The 26299-nt window shown below is 55.0% G+C and overlaps 1 protein-coding gene across 8 annotated transcripts; it reads right to left on the bottom strand.

Moving 5' to 3' along the window:
* Positions 1–365: 365 nt before the first annotated feature.
* On the bottom strand, positions 366–17713 carry SMUG1 (single-strand-selective monofunctional uracil-DNA glycosylase 1). 8 transcript variants are annotated; one of them, XM_087442284.1, is made up of 4 exons: positions 5279–6963; positions 3249–3383; positions 2866–3167; positions 366–1824 (listed from the first exon to the last, which is right to left on the bottom strand). In XM_087442284.1, exons 3-4 carry the CDS (start codon positions 3097–3099, stop codon positions 1297–1299), a joined length of 762 nt encoding a protein of 253 aa, XP_087298410.1. In that variant the 5' UTR covers positions 3100–3167; positions 3249–3383; positions 5279–6963; the 3' UTR covers positions 366–1296. The 8 variants fall into 8 exon arrangements, with proteins under 8 accessions (XP_087298410.1, XP_087298411.1, XP_087298412.1 ...); XM_087442285.1 differs by lacking the exon at positions 3249–3383 and having other exon boundaries at positions 4377–5552; positions 5995–6963; XM_087442286.1 differs by lacking the exon at positions 3249–3383 and having other exon boundaries at positions 4377–5552; positions 6032–6963.
* Between the last annotated feature and the right edge of the window lie 8586 nt (positions 17714–26299).

Genomic DNA, 26299 nt, shown 5'->3' with positions numbered 1-26299 from the left:
CCGTGTGTTCCTCATTAAGGTGGTCTCAGGACCTGCTCTGCTCCCAACTTGATTCACTCTCCCAGCCCTTACCAAAGGGTCCCACCAACCTATCACGAAGCAGACAGAACAAACGAGTTAGCCAGAGATCCCAGGCTCCCATCCACCCTCCTCTGCTCCCCACAGTGCCCCGAGCAGCAGACAAACTGCTCGACAGGCTTCTAACAGAGACCCTGCAGCTTCAGTAAGGCGGTTGATCTGTTTACATCATCCACCAGCTACCCAAGAGAATCCTTTGCAAACAGTGAAGAGGTCGGGGGGGGGGGGGGGGATCTAAACTACCACCTTCCATCCCTGACATGCAGGAGGGAAAAAAGGACAAGGAAAACAGTATAGGAGCTTTTAATGCTTAGACTAAAAAATCACAGGCTGGGTTTTTCATAAAGCCATTGGTCCACTGCTGGCAGGGCAGGAATCCACTCCTCACCCAGGCCACAGGTGGAGGCCCAGACCCCCCAGCAGGGTCTTCAGAGCGGAGGGGCTTCCTTTGTAGTGCAGTGACTCCCCAGACGGGGGCAAGAAGAGGGGTAACGAGCACCCGTGTGCCAGGCGCTACACAAGGCACTCTCAAATGTCATCTCAGTTAATCCTCACACCAACCGCAGGAGAGAGGGAGCCCCATTTTACAGATGAGGATCCTGAGGCTTGGAGAAGTTAATCAACTTGTCCAAAGTCATAGAGTTCACAAGTCTCAGAGCTGGGATGAAAATCCAGGTCTTCGGGCCTTTCTCACTCTGCCACACTGAATTCTTTCTCCCTCTGATCCAGCCTCAGTCTCTCATAGGAAGTTACTCTCAACATCCTTGCCCCACGCTTTGTCCTGCTCCCTGTGAGGAAAGGGGTCGGCTGAAGAAAGCTGTTCTATGAGGACGGGTGGGGATCCTGGCAGGATCTTTTCTCTTAAACAGCAAATATGACCTCAGAAGTCACCGTGTAGGTCACTCTCAGCTGAATAGAGACTCCCAGGGAAACAGAGAGGTAGAGCAGTTGGCAGGTGCTGATTCTCTGTGGAGTTAGGCACCACGAGACCCAAGAGCCAACGCTCAAAAGAGGGTGAAGACAGCAGGAATCAAGGGCAGGCAGGATTAGTGTCAGGACCACCCGGGCAGGTGCGAAGACAGTTCCAATGATCAAAGAACGTGATCCCAGTCAGCAGGGAGCTGAGGAGGACCTTGCTGCTCGTCCAGGAGGTGTGTAGATCTGCGTGCCCAAGAATGACTTGGGGCCTTGACTGTGTCCTCTGTGCCCCACGGGCACTCATTTTGTTAGCAGTGGCAGCAGCCCCAACTCGTTCAGTCTCTCCTTGGCCACTGCCTCCCAGCCCCTGTTGGCCTGTGGGCTGCGAGGCGAGGGGTGCAGGAGCCCCTCAACCTGGACCTCGGGCATCAGGCCTGCCAGAGCCCGCCGCGCACGCTGCTCGGCCACCCGCCCCACTCCCACCACCAGCCGCACCCCCAGCAGCTGCACCTGCCGGCAGAGGGCCGCATCACAGACCCCAAGAAGCTGTTCTCGATGCTTGGCAGGCAGCTCAGCAGGGGTGAGGTTGCGCCCACTGGGAGCCAGGAGGAGCAGAGGACACAGATTGTGGACAAAGCAGTGACGGAAGAAGACCTCAGGCTGTCCACAGAGGTTCCGGAAAAAGCCCCAGAATCGGGCACCGCTCACCTCTGACTGTGGGCACTCCAGCCCCAGCACTGGTCGCTTAGGGTGCTCTTGGGGAGGGGTCAGCACAGTCCCCCCAATGCCCAACCAGTCCCGGACTATATTCACTTCCCCAAAGGGCACCTGTGGGGAAGGAGAGAGACATGAGGGCTTCAAACTGGAGACCTGATGCCTGCGCTCTGGACCCCTTTCCATCCTCCATGAGGATCTAGCCTGGAGACACACACACACAAACACAGACACACACCCCCTACCACCTTCACCCAAAGGCCTGAGACAAGGATTCCTGGCCCCGTGGTTTGATCCTGTCCATCTCTCTCCAATTGTTCATTGTGGACTGCAGACCAGAAGAATCTATTTGCCTCTACCCCCACTTGGGACCACGTTCAGGGAGTACATGGGGCTATGTGGCCCTACACAGGGCATGATGGGTAGTACTGGGCACACACAGATGGTGAGACAGAAAGGGGGCCAGGGTTAGAGGAGGCACAAGGACAGGGCCGACCACTGCTCTCTGGGTGCCCTCTCAGCCCCAAGCCTCAGGCTGTCATCTCCATCCATCATCATTGATCACCTTTCATCCCCCAGTGGGGTCAATAAAAGCGATTGAGCCTCCTGCCCTACAGGCTCTTCCCCTCCCCCACCTGCCAAGCCCCTCCACTGAGGGGCAGTCACTCATCCTGAGGTCTGAAAGGAAAGCAGGCAGGCCCTGGAGCCTGGCTCTGCTCTGAATGTCTCCTCAGCTAAGAAACAGAACCCAGGTTGCCTGAACACCCTCCATCTCTTCCAGACCCACCCCTGTCAACCAGTCTCCCCTGAGGACACGGTAGCCCTGGTCCCTCTCCTGACCCCAACCACACTCTAGGGAGAGGGGAGAGCCGGCAAGGTAAAAACGAGGCTAGCGGAAGAAAGGGCTCTCAGAGGCAATTAGTGGACAGCTCACGGGGGAAACGGAACTACTGTTAATGTGCTTGGTTAACTGTGGGCAGCGAGGCCGGGAGAGTGTCTGAGATCATAGGAGCCAATGTGTGCGTTGGGAGGGGAGGAGGGGCTGCACTCACCAGGTCCACAGCCATGCACATGCTCCTCCTCCACAGCACACGCAGCCAAGCATCTGCCTTGGAGCCTCCCACTCCACCCACCAGGGGACGCCAAGCCCTTTACCCCAGTCTGGGCCATGCCAAAGGGTCCTGGGTTCATTCCCAGGAAGAGCACTTCCTTGGGGCCCTGGCAGTAGCGGGTCACGTAGCTGCAATGTGGCTCCCACGCATACTCCACGGGATTGTAGATGATGCCCACAGGCTCCGAAAACTGCAGTTGGCTCAGCTCACCATTGAGCCGAAGCTCCTCCTCCAGGAAGCCTTCAGCCAAGCTTCGAGGGCAGGACTGGGGCTCCATCAGGGCACCTGCAGGCTTATGGAGGGGCCACAGCAGGAAAGCCTGGGGCACAGCCACGTCACTGTCACCTGGAAAAGAGATGGACAGTGGCCCCATCAGCCCTCAGTCCTAGAGTGGGAGGGATCCCGGCTGGCCAGGGCCCCTACTACCATTTCCTGGGCTCAGAAGAGACTGTGTCAGTCATCCCCCAACCTCCACGCAGGACTGAGCTCATCTCGGTGCTTGGTAATGAAGAGCCCTTCCTTTCCCTGCTTCAAGCATCCTTCCTCTTCATATACCACCTGCTGAGAATAACCCAACAATCACCAATCATCCCCCACTTTCCGCCAGGCATAGGTCTTGAGTCACTAGTTCCTAGGCCATGCCAAGCACATGGTAGGTTCTCAATATATATTTACCGGTGGCAAACTTTCAGCACCTTTACCGTCACCCTTAATAAAACAAGCCCAGCCAGGATGGGCCGTGTCCTGGAAGCCAATGCACTGAAGAATGAGATGCAGGTGCACAGCCACAGCCCAGACACTAATTAGAGGACTAATTACAATAGCTTCCAGGTGGTGAGCAACTGCTCTGTGCAACCTCATTGATGCTTGTAACCCTATGAGGTGGGGATTATTGCTCCCATGTCACAGGTGAGAAGACTGAGGCTTAGCAAGATCGAGCAACTTGCCCAGGGTCACGCAATTAGCACGTAATGAAGCTGGGATCTGAACCCAAACTATCTGACTCAAGGCTATGCTCTTACCCACCCACCCCATCTTGCCTTAGACGTTTCGATCAGCCCCCTGCTACTTCTACCACCCCAGCCCAGCTTCTTGCCCACATTCAAAAATACTCAGTGGTGAGTGGGATGATTACCAGACTCAGAATAGACTCTTAAAAGCTGTGTAACCATGGTCAGAGCCTCAGGTTTCCTCATCCAAATACAGATCTTCCTCAACTTATGACAGGGTTCCGTCCTGATAAATCCCTCGTAAGTTGAAAATATCGTAAATCAAAAATGCATTTAATACACCTACCTACCAAACATCATAGCTTAACCTAGCTTACCTTAAACGTGCTCAGAACACTTAACGTTAGCCTACAGTTGGGCAAAATCATCTAACACAAAGTCTATTTTATAATAGTGTTGACTATCTCATGTAATTTATTGAATATTGTACTGAAAATGAAAAACAGAATGGTTGTAAGTGTATCGGTTGTTTACCCTTGTGATCATGGGGCAGACCGAGAGCTGGGGCTCACTGCCGCGGCCCAGAATCACAAGAGTATCCTACCTCGTATCGCTAGCCCAGGAAAAGATCAAAATCTGAAGGACGGGTTCTACTGAACGCCTATCACTTATGCACCATCCATCGTAAAGTCGAAAAAGCGTTAAGTTGAACCATCATTAAGTTGGGGATCACCTGTACTAAAAACAATAATATCCACTTCATGATATTGATATAAGGGATGGAAAGAGATGTTATGTGTAAGCGAGGCCGGGAGGGAGGAGGAATGAAAATGAAAGAGGAAAAGGAAGGGGGGAAGGGAGAGAAAGAGGGAAGAAGGGGGAAGAGGCGGGGAGGCAGAGGGAGCACTCCAGTGACCTCTGTAACCGGCAAAGGCCATTCCTTCGTCTCCCTTCTCACCACTCCCATGCAAACCCAGTGTTCCAGCCCAGTCGTTCCACTCACACTTTCAAAATGCCTTTCCTACCCCAACACCCAAAACTTTGCACATGCCATTTCTACAAACCCAACCAAATCCACTCCTTGAGTCAACCAGGACTGTGACTCCGACCGCTCCACACATCCAAATCATACCCCTCCCTCAAGACGCAGCTCTAACCATCCCCTTGGTAAAGCCTTCCTCCTCAGGACACTGCACATGCGCCACAGCTCCTCAACCCCACCCCACACATGAGGAGGTCTAGTGTGAGGCCTGGGAATCTGCATTTTAAACAAGCTTCCCCAGGTGATCTTGATGGTTGGTGAAGGCTGAGAACTATTATGTCACCATCGTTAGCAGCTTCTTCATGAATTCACAGCTCGCCTCCCCAACCAGACTTGAGCAGATGGGAGGCCAGGCTCCGTTCAACTTCCCTCCCTATCTCCAAGGTCCTAGCACTTGTTAGGTAGTCAACAAACACTGGCTCAGTTCTGTCCATCCCTTCTTTTTCAATCCTGTTTAAAACTACCTTCTGCCAAGGAGTCTTTCCTGATGGACTCCTCCCCACTTCCATATCCTGAGTTCACTCAAGACTCAGCTGCCCACTCTGCGCTCTGCTTGCTTCCGAGGGCTTGTCAGGCTCTGTGCATGTTTCCGTCAGGTCTGGGGCTCCCACAGGGCAGGGACCATGATTCTTCCTCCCTCTCAACCCCTTGCCCAGGTCAAGGGTAACCTCTTCCCCCTGGTGGGAACTCAGGGCTGACACAACAGCTTGATCCATCAACCTGTTCTCTGATCCTTGCCTGGGGGAAGTGAGAGAGAAAAAATCAGAGACCAAACTTAAAAACTCCTTCCCCAGACTGATCTCTGAAGTCTTTGATCTGTCCAGGTGGCTACCCAGGGCCCAGTGGACTCAAACACAGCTGAGAAGGCAGCTGTGGAAAACTCAGAGGTCTCAGCGGCCCTTGCTTTGCATCTCCCCAGGTAGTGCAAACAACAGTGGATTGGCTGCTCTAGCTCTGGGATCTCGCTCAGGTCTTAAGTCGGGCCTACATTTGATCTTTAGAGACCTATGCTGGAGACAGCAAGGCTGGGGGTACACAAAAGACTGACAAGGCCTTATTTCCAGTGTTCCAGAGTTTCAAAGCCTGAGAGCAACAGCCACAGGCTAGGTGTCGATTGACTCAAATCCTAATCCTAGTTTCATCTCTAAAAAGGATCTCTTAAGCAAGTCATTTAACTCACCTCTCTATGAAATGAAAATAAATTCCATGCAACCTACCACCAGCTATTAATTCACTCATTGTTTCCAATATTTATGAGTTTTTTACATGATAGGCACTGTGGCAGTCTCTTGGTGGGAAACAAATCTGAAATGAATAAAATGTAAGCCAGGCTCATAACCTACTGTGAGGAGACAGAAAACTAACTGTGACACACAGTGATTCCAGCTTGAATGTCCTGAACAAAACACTATGGGAGGGCCGGCCCTGTGGCTTAGCGGTTAAGTGCGCACGCTCCGCTGCTGGCGGCCCGGGTTCGGATCCCCGGAGCGCAGTGACACACCGCTTCTCCGGCCATGCTGAGGCGTTTCCCACATACAGCAACTAGAAGGATGTGCAGCTATGACATACCACTATCCACTGGGGCTTTGGGGGGAAAATAAAAAAAAATAAAAATTGTTAAAAAACAAAAAACACACTATGGGAGCCCAAAGGAGGCACTTGGAAGTCCTACCCAGAGGCACCAAGAGCCAGACTTAAGAAATGTATATACTTTATAAATTACAGTGTCACATTACATTAAGAGCACAGGAAGCAGAGGGTGATCCAGCGATTATGTCTGGCCACCTAGGTTCTGACACTAAATCCAGATATGAAGAAGGAATCGAGAACACTATCCACGCCCCTGCCCCGTGGTGGCACTCCAGGGATCCACGGGGACAATCAGCAAATCCTTAAGCGAAGAATAACAATACATTGATGATGATAATAACAATAGCGCATGGACTCAAAGAGGCCACTTCATCCCTCCTCCTGGTTCCGAGGGGGCCGACAACTAAGTCTCCATAAGAAACCTCCGCGTCCGCCCGACGGGGAAAATCCCGTCCCACAGGCCTCGGGGCCGTGGGCTCGGCTCTTCTGCGCAGGGGCGAGCGCCAGACCGAGCGAGGAGCCCCGAAACCCCGACATTCCGGCTCCCCGCCTGCCTCCACCCCGAAGCCCCGGGAGCCCTCAGCCCGTCCCCTAGGCCCCAGGCCCCCGGCCCCCAGCCACCCACTGCCTCACCTGGTCCAGCTCCCCACGCAGTTTCCGGTTCCTTACCCCCCCCACCCGGGCGCGGAGGACAGTGGGAATCGTAGTCTACTTTGTTTAGGGAAGGGGATTGGCGTAGCCGAGGCCACTTCCGCCGGAAATGTTCTAATCCCCAGAAGGTGTGCTGAATGAGTACTAAGTGACGCTGGGGGTTGTAGTTTATTCTTTACTTCAGGGCTAAGTTGAGAGGTTTTGAGTGGTGAGAGGCCAGGCTCTGTAAGGACCTCGGCGATGCTGGGTTCTAGCCCTAAAGGGCATCACGCTTTCAAAATTTCATTCACACTTCCCAAAGGGAGTGCTAATCAGGGAGTTTCAGCCATCCCCAATCTCTCACCCACCTGAGGGTATTAATGGCTGGAAACCATTTCTAGCCCTCCTGCTGCCCCAGGTATAAGAAACTTCTTTGTAGCCCTCAAAGGGCTGTATATAGAACATCCACAGAGACTCTTCTGGCATCTCCTAACAGCTCTCTAGTAGTGGCTTTGAGACTCTTCCATCTCTCATTGCTGTCCAAGCCCTTGTCTCCATGGCTTTACCATTTGACTTCCCTCCCTTCTCTGCCTTGCTCTCTGCCCAGCCCTATAACCTCCCGTCCTTTCCAATCCTCCCCCTCAAATACTCTGCCCAGGAGGCTTCTCTGACCATCCTAATCCCATGGCTGCACCTAACAGTCCATTCCCTCCCACTTCCCCAACCCAACACCAATGTCCAAAGCTGTCCACTCCTAGTTTTGTTCTTGTCCTCTGTCTGGGTCTGTTTGTGTGTCCTGGCCATAAGATTTTTGTTAGACTGGAAACCCCCTAAGGCCAGTTACCTTCTAGATTTCTCCTACCCTCTGCACACCTCAGCACAGCCATGACTCAGATCAGAGAGAAGCAAGGTCTCCCTGCAGGTGGCAAGGAAGGAGACCAGTGAACCACAGAACAGGGAGATGTGAGAGAACAAGGATGCTACCCTCTTCCCAAGCCTCCCCTGCTCTCCCACCAACAAACAAAAACTTAATGGGGGCAGCAGGAGCTTCAGGGAACTGTGAGCAGTGACCTTCTGACACCAAAGGTGAGAAACTACCTCCACCCTTGCAAGACTTTGGAAACTGAATTAATCATCCACCTCACAAAGTCCATTATTTCTTGAGCTTTAATTTGTGCCAGATTTTCTCCCTCTCTCTATCTTTGCCTCTCTCTGCCTATGTGAATGCGTCTCTATCCCTGGTCTCTTGTGGAGCTTTCTCTCTGTATCTGTCTCTGTTTCCCTCCATGTACATCTATCTCCCTGTCTCTGCTTCTTCCTCTGGAATGACTGAAATAAGAGTATCTGTAGCTTCTAGAACAGACTCCCCCATCAGGCTCCTCCATCTCCATGGATCTATTCACTTGTGTGTCTCTGAACAAAAATTAGGGAAGAGGTAGAACCACACTGTGGTGTCATCTCATTGTTCAAGAATTCTAGGAGCCTCACCATCCCTTGGACCACCCTCCTGCCCACCCCATGCCTCTCTACTTGCTTGCCAAGCATTTCCAGTTTATCATGACGGCAGCCCCTCCACAGGCCAAGTCTGCTTCCAGCAAGACAGTAAGGAGTGAAATGACTGCCAGGCAAGCAGAGACCCACCCAGGACTCCCACCCCCAATTTCAACTTCCTGAAAGAGTTGCATAACTATTTCTGTCCCCTAAAGCCCATTCACCTCAGGGAGCCCAGAGTTAGGGAGTCCAGACATAGGGAGAAACTGAGTCTTGGGCAACCCACAGTAAGTCACTATAGCCGACCCCAGAGGGGCCTGGGGCCTTCTCTGTCTCTGATCTGTGCTGCTCCTCCCCACCTGGGGAGTCCCTCTCAGGGAAGATGGAGGTGAGGAGCTCTCCTGAAGTGGGAATACTTAGAAACAGACACCCACAGACTTTCAAGAGATAGAGCCTGAGAGATGAAACTCTGGCTGAGTAGGGCCCTCCCACCCTGCCTCGTCCATGTCGTCATCTCCTCACCCTCTGGGAAGGCTCCAAGGGGCTGGCTGACTGATTTATGGATAGAGCTTGGGGGGCAGGAGCAGAAGCAGACCCAGGCTGTGGCCTGGACAGAGCCTAGGGAGTTGGGTCACTCCCTAGGAGCCGGCCAAGCCTGGGGCAGGGCCCTCTGCCACCCACTAGCCTGCTCCTGGGGCTGGAGCCAGGCAGGAAGGGGTTAACCTGCTGGCTTGTTTTCCTTTGGTTTCAGCAGGCTGCCGGGGCTGTATTGGGCCATGAGCGCCATCTATCGGCCTTTGGAGGTCCTAGCTCTGACTCCCAGCTTACTTGGGCTTCTAGGCAGATCTTTCAGCCCTCCCCCTGCCTCCATGCTCCCAGAGTAGGGAAGGGGAGTTGACTAGCTGCAGGGCTCCAGCACAGAAAATAGAAACTGGGGATGGAGAAGGTGAGGGCCACCTTTCCCCTCCCCAGGTACCAGGTGTCACCCTTGTCAGCTCCCACCACCTCTGCCCTAGGGAACCCCAAAGGGCTTCTGGTGTTAGACCTTCAGTGTAGCGTCTCCCCCAGCTCTATTCCCCTGGGCAGTCGCCCTCTCTCAGTCAGCCCAATGAACATTAACGGGGCATTGGAGAGGAGAGGCGACACAGCAGAGGCCTTCAGAGTGTGGGCTCTGGACCCAACTGCCTGGATTCGAACCTGAGGTCCACTCCTTACCAGTGGTGACCTCTGGGCAAGTTACATAACTTCTCTGTGCCTCAGTCAGCTCAGCTGTAAAGTGGGATAATCATGGAAATCCATGTCTTCTTTTGTGATAATTAAATGACTTAATTACATATGGTGCCCAGCACAGCATTGGTGCTCCGTAGAGGTTAGTTATTGTTAGGACCACGTGCCAGGGTGTCAGGCAGATACTAGTCTGAGGACCCAAGATCCAGGCCATAGAGCCATATCAGACGCCCAAGCACAGAGGACAAGTTTAGGAAACTCATCCCTGGAGATTTCCACAAAGGCAGTCACCCACATGGGCTAGGTTTGGGGCCAGGTTCAGGCTTGCAAGGAAAATACGTTTCAGGCCTCCAAGATCAGCAGGAGATGGGCTGAGGGGGTCAGAGAAAGAAAAAACTTGAGGTGAAGATATAGGAAGGAAAGGCATTAAGGAAGAGGCCTTAACAGGCCCCAGATTTAGGAAAGTGGAGAGGGGTCCCTGATGTGTGGGGTGAGCAAGGGCCACTGCGCACCATGGACCTGTCCTCTTTGGTACAGGCACAAAAGTCTCAAGGTTTGATCAGGCTCCCCAGGCCTCCAGAGACAGATCATATCAGAGCCCCATCCCAGCTCTGTGGGGACTTAACCCTCAATGTCTTCCTCCAGCCTGGTGGAGAGGGGACACACAAATGGAGAAGGCCATCTGCAGGTCCTTCAGGTCCCACTCCCACCTCCCTCCAGAACTGGAGAACCACGGGAGCCAGCCTGTGAATTCATCCATTTGTTTCCTAACAGGTTCAGCCATCTCTTTGCCTCTATGTCTTCTGTATCTCTGCCTTCATCTACCTTCCTGGGCAATGGGTACACAGGATTCTTCTCCAAGGGGTGAGAGTGAGGGGCAGACTGACACCCTGTCAGTTAAGACAGAAATGCAGAGCCAGTGGGGTCCCTGGTCCAGCCTCCCCACCCCACCACACCCACCTCAGCCCCCAGGCAGCAGAGACCAGCTTTATGGATTGATGGCCACTTAACTGGAGGCAGGTGACTGCTTCCAAGTCTCTCCAACTCAGGTGTTCTCCCTCTCCTGGGGCCTGGACGCCTGGGTCCCCAGGAGAGGAGCAGGGACAGGCTGCACGGGCTGATTTGCATCGCTTACTTGGGAAGCAATTATCGGAGGAGCTGTCAGCTCAGCGCAGCTCTCTCCTCGCTAATCGGATTGCAGCAGAGCCCGGGGCTGGGGGGGGGGGGGCTGAGTAATTTGGCTTGATGCAGTGGTGGGAGATGTCGGGCCAGGAGGCCGGACAATCTGTCTGAGTGGTGTTAGAGTTGTCCAGAGCAATTATCCTGAGGGGACCACACAGACATCAGACAGACAGCCAGCCAAGGGGACTGGACTGCTCCCCAAGTCCTGCCGCAGGAGGAAGGAGGTTACACTTCTGTCAGACTGGGAGGAGCATCTCCCACCGGTTGAACTGAATTAAGCAACTGAGAAGAGGAGTCAAGATGAGTCTGGAAGAGGGGACAAGTAGCCAAGTAAGAAGGGGACCCAAGAATCCCAGCTTCCAGCTCACCCACCCCCCAGGCCCCACCCTGCCCTGCATTCCCAGTGAACCAGCGAGCAGGGACCTGACTGAGGGCGAGTCTTCCCAGCCCTGCTCCTCCCCTGCAGTGCTCCCAGACCACACTTTCCCTGCCCGTCTCTGGCTCTGTCACTTGCCTTCCTTTGTCCTTGCAGCCCTCTTGAAACTGTCCCCTCCTTCCCACCCACACTGGCCCTCTCTCTCTCTCCCCAAGTTGGCAGAGTACTGCTGACCCCTCTCCCTGCCCCGTCCTCCATCCCACACCGCTCAGGATAGTGATACGGATGATAATGCAATAACTAACCTTTCCTGAGCACTCCTCCGACACGAGCCACCAGCCTAAGGACTTGGTGTGGATGGTCCCATCTGATCCTCACACTGACACTGTGGGGGACATACCCTGTATCCCCATTTACTGATGAGGACACTGCTGCTGACCAAACTTCCTGAAGGGGGGACCACATCTGATCTTTGCATCCTGAGCTACCTGGCAGCCCTAGAGCGTGGCTGGTGTACAAAAATGTCTGTTCACTGCATCAATGACCAAATGAATGATTTACCCTATTCTCTCCTGCTGGCCGGCCTCCAGGTAATGTGCACATCCCTGCCGCGGCCTCCCAGCCCTCTCGTATCCTGACCCCCGCTTACCATCCCAGCTTGGCCTTCCTCAAACCCCTCCACACACTCAATGCTCCAACACATTGGAAAGCTTAACTCACCCTCCTCTCCTGCCTTTGCACATGGCCCATCTTGTCCCCTTCGCCTGGAACGTTCTTCCCTCCCATCTCTGCCACTGAACACATTCTACCCACTCCCCAAGGCCCACGTCAAATGCCACCTCCCCTTGGAAGCACTCCCTGATCCTCCCTGTGCTTGTACCTCCCTAGTGCCCCTTGTCCCCAGCTGCTCAGAGTGTTGCTTATGGCTAAAATGCCTTAGGGCCCCTGCTAGACTGTGGGTTTTGAGAAGTCAACACTATAGTCCTCTCTCTCCTGAGCACAGGCCCTCTGCCTTGTATCTATTAGGTGCTCAATAAATACCTGTTGAAAACAGGAGCGTCTGCTCTCTATTTTTGTTTACCTCATTCAGAAAAGCTTGCATGGTGGGTTGAAAGGAACACTGCACTCTCAAGGAAACTTGGAGTGGGGGTCTGCCACTTACCCGCAGTGTGACCTTAGGAAGATCATTACCTCTCTGGACCTTGGCCTGATCATCTCATCCTTCATCTAGAAGACAGGATGACAGGGCCTACCTCACAGGACATGGGACGCATCCTCGTCTTATCTGCTCAGGGTCTGTCCCCGAAGCTGTGGCGATCTGTCTGTCTCTCTCCGTCTCTCTGCCTTGCTGCGGAGCCCCTGCCTCTCCTACCCTTGTCAATTCAGGCACTAGCTCAGGAGTCCTGCCACTCAGCTCCCTCACTGTCACTCAGGCATGTCAATTTTCCCGAAGCTACCATTCCCGGGAGGGGGGTGGCCTTGCCCTTTCCCTGGGAGCCCAGAGGACCAGCCCCACCTTGGCTCCCTCACCCCCTTAACAAATGAGTTCTTCCTCTGAAAATACTAATAATAAAGAAACAATGCACTGGGCATGCAACTGGATGCAAATTGGCCCCAGTTCTCAGTCCAAGAAAGAGAATGCCTGAGCTGTGGACCCAGAGAAATCCTGTGTCCGTTTGCATGTCATTTGCATTATATTTACATGCGATCAATTTCACGTTCAAAGGCCCAATCCTCGCTCCCCAGTTTTTCTCCCCCAGGGTCCCCCCAGCGGCTGCTCCTCTTCCCCTAGCCCCCGCCACAACCCTCCTCATCCTTGCCCTTCTTCCTGCCAGGGTCCCCAGCCCGCCCCCTACTTCGTCCCCTACTGGCAAGGACCCACTTGCCCAACACCCAGAACGGATTCCTGGGGTCTTACCCCTTAATTCAGGAGGGGCATCCCCTCCCGCCCCCTCCCGCCCTGAGCCCAGCGGCCGCAGCAGACAGCCAGCGCGCCTCTCAGCAAATCCCAGCCCCATTCAGCGTGGTGATTAATGGCGCTGCCCTCCCCATGAACCTGCCTTTAATACTGAGGAAGTTATGAAACCGCTATACATCAGCAGCTCCGGCCCGCGGCCCCCGCCCGCCTCCTCCTCTCCTCCACCCCCCACCCTCCAGCTCCCTCTTCAAAATCTCATTTGGGCTCCCGCCGCCTAGGCCCACCCCTCCTCTGGCCTTTGCTTCGGGGAGGGGGTGTCTGCCCCTGCTGCCGGCCCGGTGAGGACCCACATCTCATTTTCCCTGCCTCTCTCCCCCCTGCTCCGCCCCCTCTCCCTCCCCGCCCCCCACGGCCGCATCTCCGGACCCATTTAGAACTGCTGACATTTTATCTGCGTTACATACATCACTCCGTCCCCAGCAGCCATCTCTCATGGATTGTCGGGGGGCGGGGGGGGGTGGTCCTGAGCTCGGGAAGATGGTGGGGAAACAGGAGGTGGAGGTGGGGAGATAGAGAGCGCTTCCTCCGCACCCCTTTCCCCTCGGGCTCTCTCCTCAGCCACCCGGGAGGTTGTGCAGGTGGGCCCCTAGGGTAGGTGATGGCAGGGGTTGGTATTCTAGCCTCCTCACGCAAGTCCCTGCTACCTCACAACATCAAAAGACCTTTTCTTAGACTGCTCTGACTAGGGAAGGTCATGTTGCCCATCTCCCTCCCCTTTCCATGGGGCTCCTCCACAGGAGATTGTGGAGGTGGTTGTTTAATCTCTTTTAGCTGCCGTGTTCTAATATTTCCTACACCGCCCTTTGGGGAAGTCCCTCTGAATGTCTAACCACTGTGCCTCATGCTGCAGTCATTATTTTCTCCTTGCTTTGTCCCTAGAAGAATGAAAAGCAGTATTGCCTCTCAAATGAAGTAAACCTTTTGTTCCAATGCCTGAGCAATCATAAATACAGTCACCCACCCACACTCCCGAGTCTTATAAACATGATAGGAGGCAGAGGGTGGGGCCACCCTAGAAAGGGGGAAATTGAGAGCCAAATTCAGGAGGTGGAAAGGCAAGAACCTGTCCAAGACCAAGAGGAAAGGACCTAGGGATCCCAGGATCCCAGCGGGCAGTTTTCTCTCCTTAGAGAGATGGACAAGGCAGAGGGTAGCGACAGAGAGAAAGGTCTGGACCAACAGACAGACAGCGGAGGGGGAAAAACGGGAGCTGGGAGAGAGACAGTCAGACAAAGAGACAAACAAAGAGCTAGACAGACAAAGGGACCATCAGCCAGGGACAGGCAGACGGGACAGAGGAAGCTGACAGAGGCGCTGGTACAGCACGTCCTGGGCTGGACACATGAGGTGGGTCCACAGAGTCAGGGTTTCTGCGGGAACGTGTCTCTCAGGGTCTCTGGGGCTTTTTGCTCGCTGGGTCCACATCTACCCATTTTCCTGGGAATTTGTGTTCCCCTCAGGCCCCTCCACACTCTGTCCCTCACCCTTCAGTCTCCCCGTCTGTGCCCCATCCCTGTCACTCCTTCTGTCTGGGGCCGTCTTTCTGACCTGCCCTCTCTCTCCCTGTCAGGGACATTCAGACACTTCCCGTGGGCTTTGGGAGGCTCCCACAGGAACCAGGCCAATCCTCCAGGGAGGGAAGGAGGGGCAAGGGCTCCAGCTCTTGGGGGACAGCTCCCAGGCCTGCAGAAAGGAGAGAGCAGTGTAGGACTATGTCCCCATGTCTGGCCAGCTGGCCGGGCTTAGCCAATGAGGCAGGAGGAGCCCCAGCAGGGAAGGTGGAAGGACCTTCTGTCCCCCCACCCTCCCGTGGCTCAACCTCAGACAAAACAGACCTCTGGCAGTGGGTGTAGGGGGCGTGGCTGATTTACATTTCTGTTGCATCTTGTTTGCATGTTCCTGATTCCCAGTCATCCTACAGACGCTGTCTTTCCAATTCCAGGTCTCTCCAGCTCAGTCTGGCCCCTAGAAGGGTGGGGGCAGAGAGAGGGTGGGTAGGAGGGTGGGGTTCACACGCTGGGGCCCAGGAGTCTTTCTCAGGCACCTCCTGTCAGCACAAGTCCCATTCCTGCCCTGCCCAGGGGCCCTGCCTCTCCTCCCTTAGAGCCAGCCTCTCCACCCTGTGCGCCAGCCACACAGTCCTCCAGATATGCCTTCCACTGTCCTGCCGCTGACCTTTGTCCCCACATTTCCCCCAGCCTTCCCCATCTCTCTCCGTTTAGCTCAACATTAGCCATCTTTTAAGGCCAGGCACCAAGCCCTCCTCTTCCATGAAGACTTCCCCAGTCACACAGCCCAAAGCGATCATAAAACTACAGTTCTCAATGCTGGAAGGCACCTCAAGAAACCACACCATTTGTCTTACCTGTCTTCAGGTAGATGATGCATCACTGTCCCCATTTTATAGATGAGGCAACTGAGGCCCAGGAGCAGTTAAGTAAGTTTCCGAGGGCAGTATAGTCAGCAAGTAGGGAGGAAATGAGAGCCCAGGGCACTCTTCTCAATGTCCCCCATCCTACCCTCTCCTCGTCATTCGTTCGGCCAAGAGCAAAGCCCTATTCTGGACCCCTCTTGTCCGGCCAGTGAGCTAACCATTAGATATCGTTGCTTAACCTAAGTGCCCATCAAGGGACGAATGGATAAAAAAGCTGTGGTATATATACACAATGGAATACTACTCAGCCATAAGAAACGATGAAATCCAGCCATTTGTGACAACATGGATGGACATTGAGGGCATGATGCAAAGTGAAATAAGTCAGAGGGAGAAGGTCAAATACCGTATGATTTCCTTCATTAAGTAGTAGATAATAACAACAATAAACAAACACATAGGGACAGAGATTGGATTGGTGGTTACCAGAGGGGAAGGGGGGAGGGAGGAGGGTGAAAGGGATAATTGGGTACATGTGTGTGGTGATGGGTTGTAATTAGTATTTTGGTGGTGAACATGATGTAATCTATGCAGAAATAGAAGTACAATGATGTACACCTGAAATTTTTACAATGTTATAAACCAATGTTACTGCAATAAACAAAAAATTTAAAAAAAAATAAAAATAAATAAAAAAAAAAAAAGATATCGTTGCTTAACTGGATTCTTCTGGATTGGGATTTTAGTCTCCCAAAGTTCCCTGGGCTCCAGTCATACAGAACTACTGCAGTTCCCTGAATTCTCTTTGCCCTTTCCTAGCAACATGTCTTTGCCCATGGTGGTCCCTCTGACAGGTCTGCCTTTCTCGCCACCCACTTATGAACCAGGAAAACTCCAGCTCATCCCTCAAAACCCAGCTCAACTATCACCTCCTCTGTGAAGCCTTCCCTGAAGTCCCTCGGCAGTTCCCGGCACCATAGTCAAGCCTCCGAGGCAGCACGTGTCACACTGCTGCTGACAGCCCAGCCTCCCTCCCCACGAGGGAGCCACAAGTCCTTCAAGGGCAGGGATCCCCATGACCTGTTCGGCTCTTTCCCCAGAACACACATTGTTTAATTGGACCAGATTTCATTACCACCTTCCTTCCCCATCCCAGGCCCACGGAACAGAAGCATCAACCTACGGGGGAGGTCAAGAAGAATGACCAACAAACTGGGGCACTATGCAAGAGGAGGAGTCCCAGGAGATGATCCAGGGGCACAGGGTGTGCATTTCTTGGTTTTCTAAATAATCTCTTTCACCTGACTTAATGCTGAATGAATAAATGAGTAAATAGAGAGAGGAAGGTGCAGGAACAGAAGGCTAGAGCTGAAGGGGAAAAAGGGAAGAAAGAAGAAAAGGAAAACAAAAAGGAAGAGAAAAGGTGGGGTGAGGGGCAGACAGGAGAAGAGTCTGAAAAGGGCAATGAGGGAAGAGGAAGGAAGGAAATAGAGAGGGAGAAGAAGGAGGGGCCCAAACTTTGCATCCTCCAGCATGCCCAGCAGAGCCCCTGGCCTTCGGCCTTAGTTCCTTCCCGCCCCCATTTTCCTGTCTGGGAAATGGGCACACCTCCCCTGCTCTAAGAACAAGGGAGGCTGGGGAGGGGCCGGGGGGGGGTGGAAGCACTGGCGAGCTGTGTGCTCTGGGGCCCTGTCGCACACACTGTCTCACGGAGCTCACCTGAGAGGTAGGAGTTACTGTTCCCACCCCACAGCTGTAGAGACTGAGGCCAAGAGGTACGCCACTTACCTCCATGAAGTGGGGTCTGACTCCAGCACCCTGCTCTCCCCACAACCCCAGGGCCCTGTCAGCAGTGAAGACGGACAAGAAAGAGAGGCAGACGACATTTCATGTCCCGCTTGGAAAGTCGAGGTACAGAGGACAGGGGGGGAGCGGTCACCTCCACACCCCAGTGGAGGACAGTGAAGTTATGGTGTCGTCTCCCACTCCAGGAAGCCCCCCTGCGTCGACTCAGTCTTTGCCTAGTGCGTTGATGATGCTCAATCTTGAATCTGAAGACCTAACAGGGGCTCTGAAGACTCAATTCAGTCGATGTAGAAAACTGCTCTGTCATTCCGTCCTTCCTCTGCCAACAATCACCAGCAGGGGGGTCGGGGGTTGCCGTGGCTCAGGTGTTTTCCTGTGAAAGACCCCACACAGATCTCTTCCCCATCCCTGAAGCCCAAGGATCCAGCCACATCCGTGGTTCTCTGAGGCTCAGCAATGCACAGTGGCAAGTAAGTGTACCCAGCCCTCCTCTCTAACTCGCACTATGGAAGTATAGGTGGGGGCTGTGGACCCCTGAGGACCCTCCCCAGTCCCACAGAACAAAGCCTCACCCCAGATGAACAGGCAACTTCCCTGAGTTCAGCCTCCCTCAGCTACCAAACCCAGTGGCTCATGCTCCGCTCTGTCAGGAAGTCCCTTCTAATGTCTAGCTTACATCTTTCCTGCTGCTGCCCATCCAGTCCTCAGCAGTGATGGGAGAGAAGAGTCTGACTTCTAATGGTCAGGGGATGGGGAAGACAATAAGTACTCACTACAAGCCTTGGGAAATGAGGAGTGGTAATGCAAAAAAAAAAAAAAAAAAAGAATGGCTCACTCAGCCCCATCTCTTCTCCCTAGTAGTGATAGAAATGGAGGGTAGACAGGTGGAAGGACTTCCTGACAGAGAAGGGAGGTACTTCTGGAATAGGATTGTGAAGGGCAAAGGCTGCGCTCTCCCTCGGATGGCCTCCCAGCCTGGCAGAGACCCTTCAGTGGCAGCTGCAGGATGGCCAGCACTTCCAGAAAAGCTCAGTGTGCTGAGGCTGCTGGGAATCCTCGCAGCTCCAGCCGAAGGGAGAAAAACCTAGTCCCAGAGCCCCCTTGTGGCCACGAGGAGGCAAGACAGGCAGCCCGGCCTCCTCTGCCCCAGCCCGCAGAGGTCGACCCGGGGCCCTGATGCAGGGGAGGCAGCCCCTGGCGCCGCACCTTCCCAGAGAGGCCCCATCCACAGCCCGGAGCTCATCACACCCACCAGCTGACCACAGGAACAGGGTGGGGACAGAGACCAGAGGGCATCTGGAGCTCCGGGGCGAGGGCTGAGGCAAAACCACACTGGGGCACCCAGGCGTGGGCTCCCCTCCCCGCCCCCCTCCCCCCCCCACCCCGGCTCCGCGGACGTAACAACACACACGCAGATCTCCCCACAGATGGAGGTGGCTCCCCTGGACTCTCCGTCACCCTGATCCTGAGAAGGTGAGGGACGGTGGGTGGATGGTGAGGGCGCAGGTCCCAGAGCAGGGACAACGGCGAGGCCAGGGTGGGAGGGTGCCCCAGCCATCCTTCAGCATCAGTGGGGCGCTAGGGAGCCCATGACCACCGCCCCCTCCACCAGCATCCATGAAGAGGTCAGAGGACAGGTACAGAGTCACCCTAACGGGCTTGAGGGGTGTGAAGAGGGGGGTCTAGGGAGAGGATGAGGGTCATAAGCCTGGATAAAGACCAGGCTTCCCCTGGATCCACACTCTCCTTTCAGGACGGCTTCCTTCTGCTATTTGGAAGTTCTTCCAGGCATCTAACCTCAGTCCTTCCTGCTGGGATCGGAGAGGATTTCTCCCTGGGGACTACTATGGCTTTTTGCTTCTGTTATAAACCAAACAAATAATTCTGAAACCTGAAGAGGAAGGAGGGGCAAAAGCTGGCGATGGATGAGAGGGAAGGAACAGGAGGCAAGGCAGAGTCAGGAAAGAAGGTGACAGTCAGAAAGGTGATGTTTACGACTCTCTCCTCCACATCTATGAGGAAGGATCACGGAATCTGGACTCCCATTTGGAGGAGGGAAGTGAGGCAGATGACAAGGAGGACTTCCCAGGAAAGGGCTGAGGAGAACATTCTCTGAAAATATTTTAGATTATCAGAAACTGGAGATGACAGAGAAAGAGAAGAAATGGAGAGGAAGGGAAGATGGCAGGAGAGGGAAAAGGAAGTGTCTTGTCCGTAAAAAGAAGAGAAATCAACACAGAGAGAGTGCAGAAAAAGCCCTAGGCCTGGAGAGGTGGGGACCTCAAATAGAAAAAGCTCAGGATGGTTCACTTGGCGGCTCTGGGCTTCTGTTTCCTTCCCAAGTTGGGGGGCAGAGTGCCCGTCTGGATCTAGATGAAGGCAGCTCGCTGCCTGGCTTCCTCCCACCTGCAGGCGAGTGAATCAGAGCAGGAGGCAGGAGGGGCCCAGGGGGGCCACCCCTGCCCCTCCCCTGGCTGTCCATTAGAACCATGCGGGCTTAGGGGAGTAAGGCTGGGTCCTGACCCCAGAGCTCCTGGATCATTGGGGCCCAGGAATCTGAATTCTAACCAGCCCCCAGGTGATTCTGAGTCAGCCCCTGAGACCTGTTGACTTAGCCTCATGCTGTCATTTTTCAGGGAAGGGAAATGAAGCCCAGAGAGGCAGAGCAACCTGCCCAGGTCACCGTCACCCAGTGGACCCCACACGTACAGGCAAGGAGGGCTTCTCGCTTCTCCTCCATGGCTCCTCGGCCGCAGACTCCAGGAGAGGTCTTCCTGGCCTCGCCTTAGTCCAGATGCAGCTGGAGCCTCCCCCCACTCTCTGGCCCGTGTACAGACCCCTCCTCTTTCTTCACCAGGACCTGAGCCTCTGATGTCCACCCCAGCTCCTAACACGTGGGAGGTGTCCAATAGGCATTTGTAGAATGAATGACTCAGCAGTCAATACCTCCTGGCCTCCCCCCAGGGGGCCGGAACTTCCCTAGTGTCCCTGGGAAAAGGACTGCTGCTCCTGTTCCCCCCAGGCTGAGTCCTGCAAGGAGCTGGGACCCGGACCCCTTGGCTCCTAGCCCTTCCTCAGCCAGCCTCACCTGGGGCCCAGAGAGCAGCGGGACCCAGCTCTGCTATGGGGCGTCCTTGGTGAACGGCTGTTCTTCTCGTCCTCCAGGTCAGCAGACCCCTCGGGGGGCCAGGCAGTGTGGGTGGCATGAAAAGACCAAGGGTCATGGGTGCTCCACTGCACCCCCAGCCGAACGCCAGGGGAAAGATCAACCTGAATGTTGCCACTGGATGCAGGGGTGAGGTTCTGGGGACCCCCATCCAGCCTGGCTTCTGCAGGAGGTCCACCACCAACCTGGATGGGACCCACTTTCCTACTCCAGGCCCCCCCAGACAGGCAGGTCCTCCTCTGTCAGCCTCGGGGGGTTTGTCCACCCCAAAGCTCTCCAGCTGGAGGGCACAGATCACGGGAAGATCAGACTGAGCGGGAGAAAGGGAGAGTGGAGTTGTCCCTGCAAACTGTTCAATGGCCATTCAAAGGCACACCTGTGACTCTGAGTGCTGGCAGCCCGGGAACAGGTGGGATAGTCAACCAGAGAGGAAGAGAGATGGGGTGAGATGCCAGGGCATAGAGAGTAGGGACAGCCAGAAGCAGAGGAGGGAGAGGAGAAAGAGAGAGAAATCAAGACAGACAGGATGGCACCAAAGAAAGGAGGGTAACCTGCTTCCAGGTGCCTCAGTTTCCCCTCTGAAGCTCTTGCCCATAACAAGGACTCATCAGGCAGCCTTTCATGGGAGCCCCCAGCCCTCCCACTGCCCAGCGGCCAGGCCTCCCTGTGGATTCCTAGAGCTCACAGCCCTTTCAGGAAGAGCGCAGAGCACCTGACCAGGAGTCGGAACACGGGTTCCAGTTCCATATCTGCCACAAAAGTGCTTCGTGGTTTTGAGAAAGGACCCCCACCAGGGCCTTAGTCTTCCCAGCTGTTGAAAAGCAGGGGGCACACCAGGAGGTCTTTAAGATCACCTCCACCCCTCCACTCTGAGAGAACGTGACACCAGTGCTTAGAGACGGTATAAGGTAGAGTGGGGATGGAAGGAGCCTGGACTGAGATCTGGACTCATGGGACCCTCTTCTTTTATAGGAGACACTGAGGCCCAGAGAAAGCCCCTCGTGCCAGGACTGGGAGAAGCCACAGACCCTTTGTGCTCAAAGGACGATCCACACACTAGCAGGATCAGCTTATAGAAACGCAGCCTCTCAGGCCCTGCCCCAGGCCTACTGGGCTAGAATCTGCAGTTTAACAAGATTCCCAGGTGATGTCAAGTTTGAGGGTGCCGCGCCAGCAGATGGCCCAGTGCATGGGTTTGCATGGAGCCACACGGAGCTCAGACAGAGGCCCAGCTCCCCTGCTCACTAACTCGCCTTCTGTTCGCTCATCTGCCTTTGGAGATGATAGAGCCTCCTCTGCAGGGTTATCGCGAGGATTAGAGCCCGCATGGAATGAGAAGTGTGTGGCACAGTGCTTGGCGGTGTTGAGCGCTCGGTCAGCCGTCAGCATGGTGCCCGGGAGGGCTCGCACCGCTGTGTGATACGTTATGCTCAGTGCTCGGATCTTCCCTGGGACAGCCTCGGTACCTGCTCGCTGTGTGGTCTCAGGCAAGGTACTTGACCTTTCTGTGCCTCCATTTCCTCACGCGTAGACTGAAAGCAGTCAGATGCCTCCCTTGTGAGCTGGTGGAAAGATTCGGTAATTAAATGATCTGATGCGTGTGGCAATAACCACTCCACAGATGTTCTTACTGTTATTTTACAAGAGCTCTGATCTCCAGAGACCTAGATTCTAGTGAAGAAGGCAGATCTCCCTCATCCAGCTGGGCCACAAGGAAGAGGCTCTGGAGAACCTCCTGGAAGAGGAGCCAGGGAAGGGGAGGACAGGACTACTTCCAGGAGGCAGCTGCAGCGGCCAAGGACTGAGCAGGCACTTGTTCTGAAGCCCAAGCTTTTGGATGGATCAGCACACTCACCTAGATCAGGCTGACACACAGACATGCGCCAGTAAGAGCAATAGAGTAGGAGTCTGGGAGCTCTGCCACCAATTTGCTGTGCAAGCTTGAACAAGCAGCATGCCCTCTCTGGGCCTCAGCCTCCTCACCTGAAGAAGAGGATTGCACCTTTAGACAATTTCTGAGCCCCTTCTGGCTGTAACATGCTGATTCGGTGGTTCTGGTACATTCTAAAACATGCACCTATCCCTATACATGTCACAACATGGGTAACCTCAGGGCAGGGTGCCCCCCTCTCCTCTCCCCTCTCACACACACAGAGGCACAGGGGCAGGAGGTGGCGCGTGGGAATCCACCTGGCCTTGCCACAAATACAACCGCTGGGTTATCCCCATCGCCCTCCTGGGCCCCTTTCCTCAGCAGGGCCAGGTGAGCTGGGGGGACACCCCTTCCTGTGCATCACAGCCCAGGCGTCTGCTGCCCCCTGCTGGCGAGGGCGGGGATGGCTGCCTCGCCTGCACAGCCAGGCCTTGGGGCCTGGACCGTGGGAGGGAGAATGTCCTCTGGGCACCCTGTCCTTAGAGCCACCCTCCCCTTCAGCCGCTTCCCTTCCAGGACCCAGGGAGGAAATGAAGAGAAGAAAGTCCATCGGCTGACCCAGATCCCTCAGCAGGGAAGAAAAGAGAAACAGAACAAACACAATGATATTTATGACATTAACAGACAGCACTTAATATGAGCCAGGCTTTGTCCTAAGTGCTTCACAAACAATACTTCATCTATCCTCTGAGATGGGTACGAGCATTATTCCCCATGTTACAGGTGACCCGAGTGAGGCAAAGAAGTCTCAAAGTTACACAGCCAACCCGCTCACATAGGGGCTGTACCACCCCTCAGAGGGGAAGGGGCTGAGGGACCCAGTAGAGGTAGAGACACACGGACACAGCTACAGAAACGTGGGAGAGGAGGGGGCAGGGAAGGGGTGAGGAGAGAGCAGCAGGATGGCCGGGAAAGGGAGGGGAGGGAGGCGGGCTCCCCTTTGACCTCAGGGCCCCAAAGATGCTATCAGGCCAGACCCGGCCGGAAAATCCTTCCTGGATCCCTCCACATTCCAGCCTCTGCCCGGCTGGTTTTACAGCCTCGCGGTGCGGCCGGACACTGTTTATGGCGGCCCCATTCTCCAGCCCTTGTCTCCAGGCCCCCAAGGCATCTGGCCAGGCTGCAGGAGGCTTGTGGGGGCAGGGGTCCCCTGCCCAGCCTCCCAACCCCTCCTTTGAACCCTGCTGGGGGCCGGAAGGAGGGAACTGGGTGGGCGCCTGCAAGGGCCCCTTCCAGGCTCCTCACAGCATGTCTGGGGGGAGGAGGCAGACCGCCAGGCGTGTACCACCTCACAAGGACCACTGAATCCCAGTTCTGTCAATTCTTGCTGTGTGACCTTGAGCACATGATTTAACCGTCTCCAAACTCAGTTTACCCTTCTGTAAAATAAAAATAATACTACCTCATGGTTGTTTTGGGAATTTGACATATTATAAAGTGCAGACCCCAAACTGTAGCTGATATTATCAGCCAGCACCGAGTTTGTAAATAAGGCAAAGAACTAGAGATCCCCACCCCATTTAGGGGTCCTAGAAATTTTCCACTACTTCTGCCCTCAAGCCAGTCCCTCTGCTACAAGCTGCCCTGTCCCACCTCTCACCACTGTGGGCCCCACCTCAGACTCTCAGCCTCCACACCCTTCTGCCTGGGCTTGTGTGTGTTGCCCTCTGCTGGCAATGGGCAGAACTGCACACTCCTGTCCCCTCCGGGGCTAGAAACCTGGGGCTTGGGAAAGAGAGGAGGCCCAGGAAGGCCCCAGGTCCTCCCCAGCAATCCAAGTGTCTGGGAACACCTCTGTGGAATCCATTAAAGGACCAAAGGCGATAGGGCCCAGAGAGGTTGTGGAGTCAGAGTCAAGAACTAGAACACCTGCGTTCTAAGGAAAAGTTTGGGCAGATGAAACTGAATGGAAGAGGAGAGATGAAGGAAGGCCTCGAAGAGGGGCTTCCCACTGAGGCAGGGGGATAGAGTTCAGAGGAGGGGAGCGAGAGAAAATATTCTTTCCAGCGATGTCCCAGCCTGACAGCGACTGGGGCAGGGTGGACACAGAGAAGGAAGAACGGCTGTGATGCCCCCAGAGACACACGGCAAGAGGGGTCACCAGGTGCGGGAGGAGGGTGTCCCCCCTGCACACCGGGATGGGAAGAGGTTAATTGAGTCTGTCTGCAGAAAAGATAAAGACTCTGGCAGAGCCGGAGCTGGTTCCCTGGAGTGTCTTCCAGATAACGCTCAGAACCTGGCTGAAGATGAACAACGCCCAGGAGCCTCGGGAGGGAAGAGCCAGGAAGCCAGCCTCCTCGCCCTCACCCCTCCCTCCCCACCCCCAGTCCCCTAGAGAGGGAGGGGTGGAAGCCAGACCAGAGGAGGAACCTGGGACTGTGCCTGAGGCTGGGCTGCGTTCCCCTTCCTGACTCAGGGCACTGAGAATCCCCAGATCCCCCATCCTCTGCTCGCCCACCCATGCCCATCGCTGCGCGATTTCATAAGAAGGTAGATCAGGACTTCAGGTGCTAGACCTTTCCTCAAAGTCATCGGCAACGAGTCCTTGAGCAATGTCAAGGGCTGCAGGGCTGCAGTCCCCCCTTTCTGTGCCCCCAGGCCCTCCAGGAGGTCTGCTCCCCCCCAACCCCTTTCCTGCCAACTGCCCCCTCCCCACACACACCCTCCCACCCCTCCAGCCGTCAAGAATTCCAAACAAGAGGCTGGGTTCCAGGCCCCATGTTTGTGTTTATCTCACGACAGGCCCTGTCTTGTCAGAAGCTGCCCCTGTGCCTGACCCCCTGCCCCGGCCCCAGGGCTCTGCTGAGCGGATACACTGAACAGGGATGCCCAGTGGACAGGCCCGCAGGGGCCGGCCCAAGGAGTGGGGGGGGTCCATATTCTCACGGCAGCCTGAGCCTCAGACAAGTGGGGTTGGGCACGCTACGGCCCCTTCTTCTGAAAGGCCCTCTCAGGACCCAGGGGCCACCTCCAGCTCCTTCCTCCTCCTCGGTAGATGTGCTTACATTCGGCCTCCTGGGCCAGGAGTCAGAGCCACCACCACTACCCCGGAGGCCCCTCTCAGCCCAAATGTCTCCTCAAGCTGCAGGGCCCAGGTTCTTGGAGCCAGGCCCTCCCCTCCCCTGCGCCCTCTCAGAGTGGGGTCTTACCGAAGGGCCTGCGAAGAGGGTGCCAAGAGGAGGAATAAACACACAGTGCATGGGAGAGAGATTGGAGACGCAAAAATGAAACTGACCCCAAGCAGGTCATAAACAAAACAGGACCTACTGTAAATAAAGAGTGAAATGCACCATAAACAGAAAGTGAGATGGGCCATGACAGAGGGACCCGGGTGGTTAAAAACACCATCACTGACCCCTCCCCACGTGAGCAATGAAGGGAAGGGGACCTGGGAGCACCTGGCCCAGGGAGGAGGAGGCCTGGGCAAAGGGACCACATCGGGACAAGAGCTCACTGCTCTCTGAAGGGGCACCACACAAGGATGTGCATCGATAGGATCTCCAACAGCACGAGGGATGGAGGTGAGACTCACAGAGTGACTTCCTGGTGTCAAGGGCACATGTCATCTAACACTACCTCACCTTGTCTATTGATCCGCACAGCTCCCCTCCCTCCAACCCCACAGGCCAGTGGACAGAGTCCCAGGGAATAGCCCAGGGGAAAGATTCAGAAGCTGGGGCCCACTCCAGACCTCAGGAGAGAGAAGGCCCTGCGTAGGGTGGGTTGTGTGGA

The sequence above is a fragment of the Ceratotherium simum genome, chromosome 17, assembly GCF_057802395.1.
Source record: "Ceratotherium simum simum isolate JZ-2026a chromosome 17, ASM5780239v1, whole genome shotgun sequence".
In the NCBI taxonomy this organism is placed as follows: Eukaryota; Metazoa; Chordata; class Mammalia; order Perissodactyla; family Rhinocerotidae; genus Ceratotherium; species Ceratotherium simum.
This window is presented reverse-complemented; position numbering and strand designations above follow the sequence as displayed.

Excerpts from the sequence above, each read along its gene's own strand:
- SMUG1 (XM_087442282.1), bottom strand. The coding sequence starts at position 4,018 with ATGAGGAAACCTGAGGCTCTGACCATGGTTACACAGCTTTTAAGAGTC. Across the intron at positions 3,168-3,957 it reads AAGAGTCTATTCTGAGTCTG|GTGACAGTGACGTGGCTGTG; the intron begins GTAATCATCCCA and ends TCTCTTTTCCAG. Across the intron at positions 1,825-2,865 it reads TTGGCATGGCCCAGACTGGG|GTGCCCTTTGGGGAAGTGAA; the intron begins GTAAAGGGCTTG and ends CCTTCCCCACAG.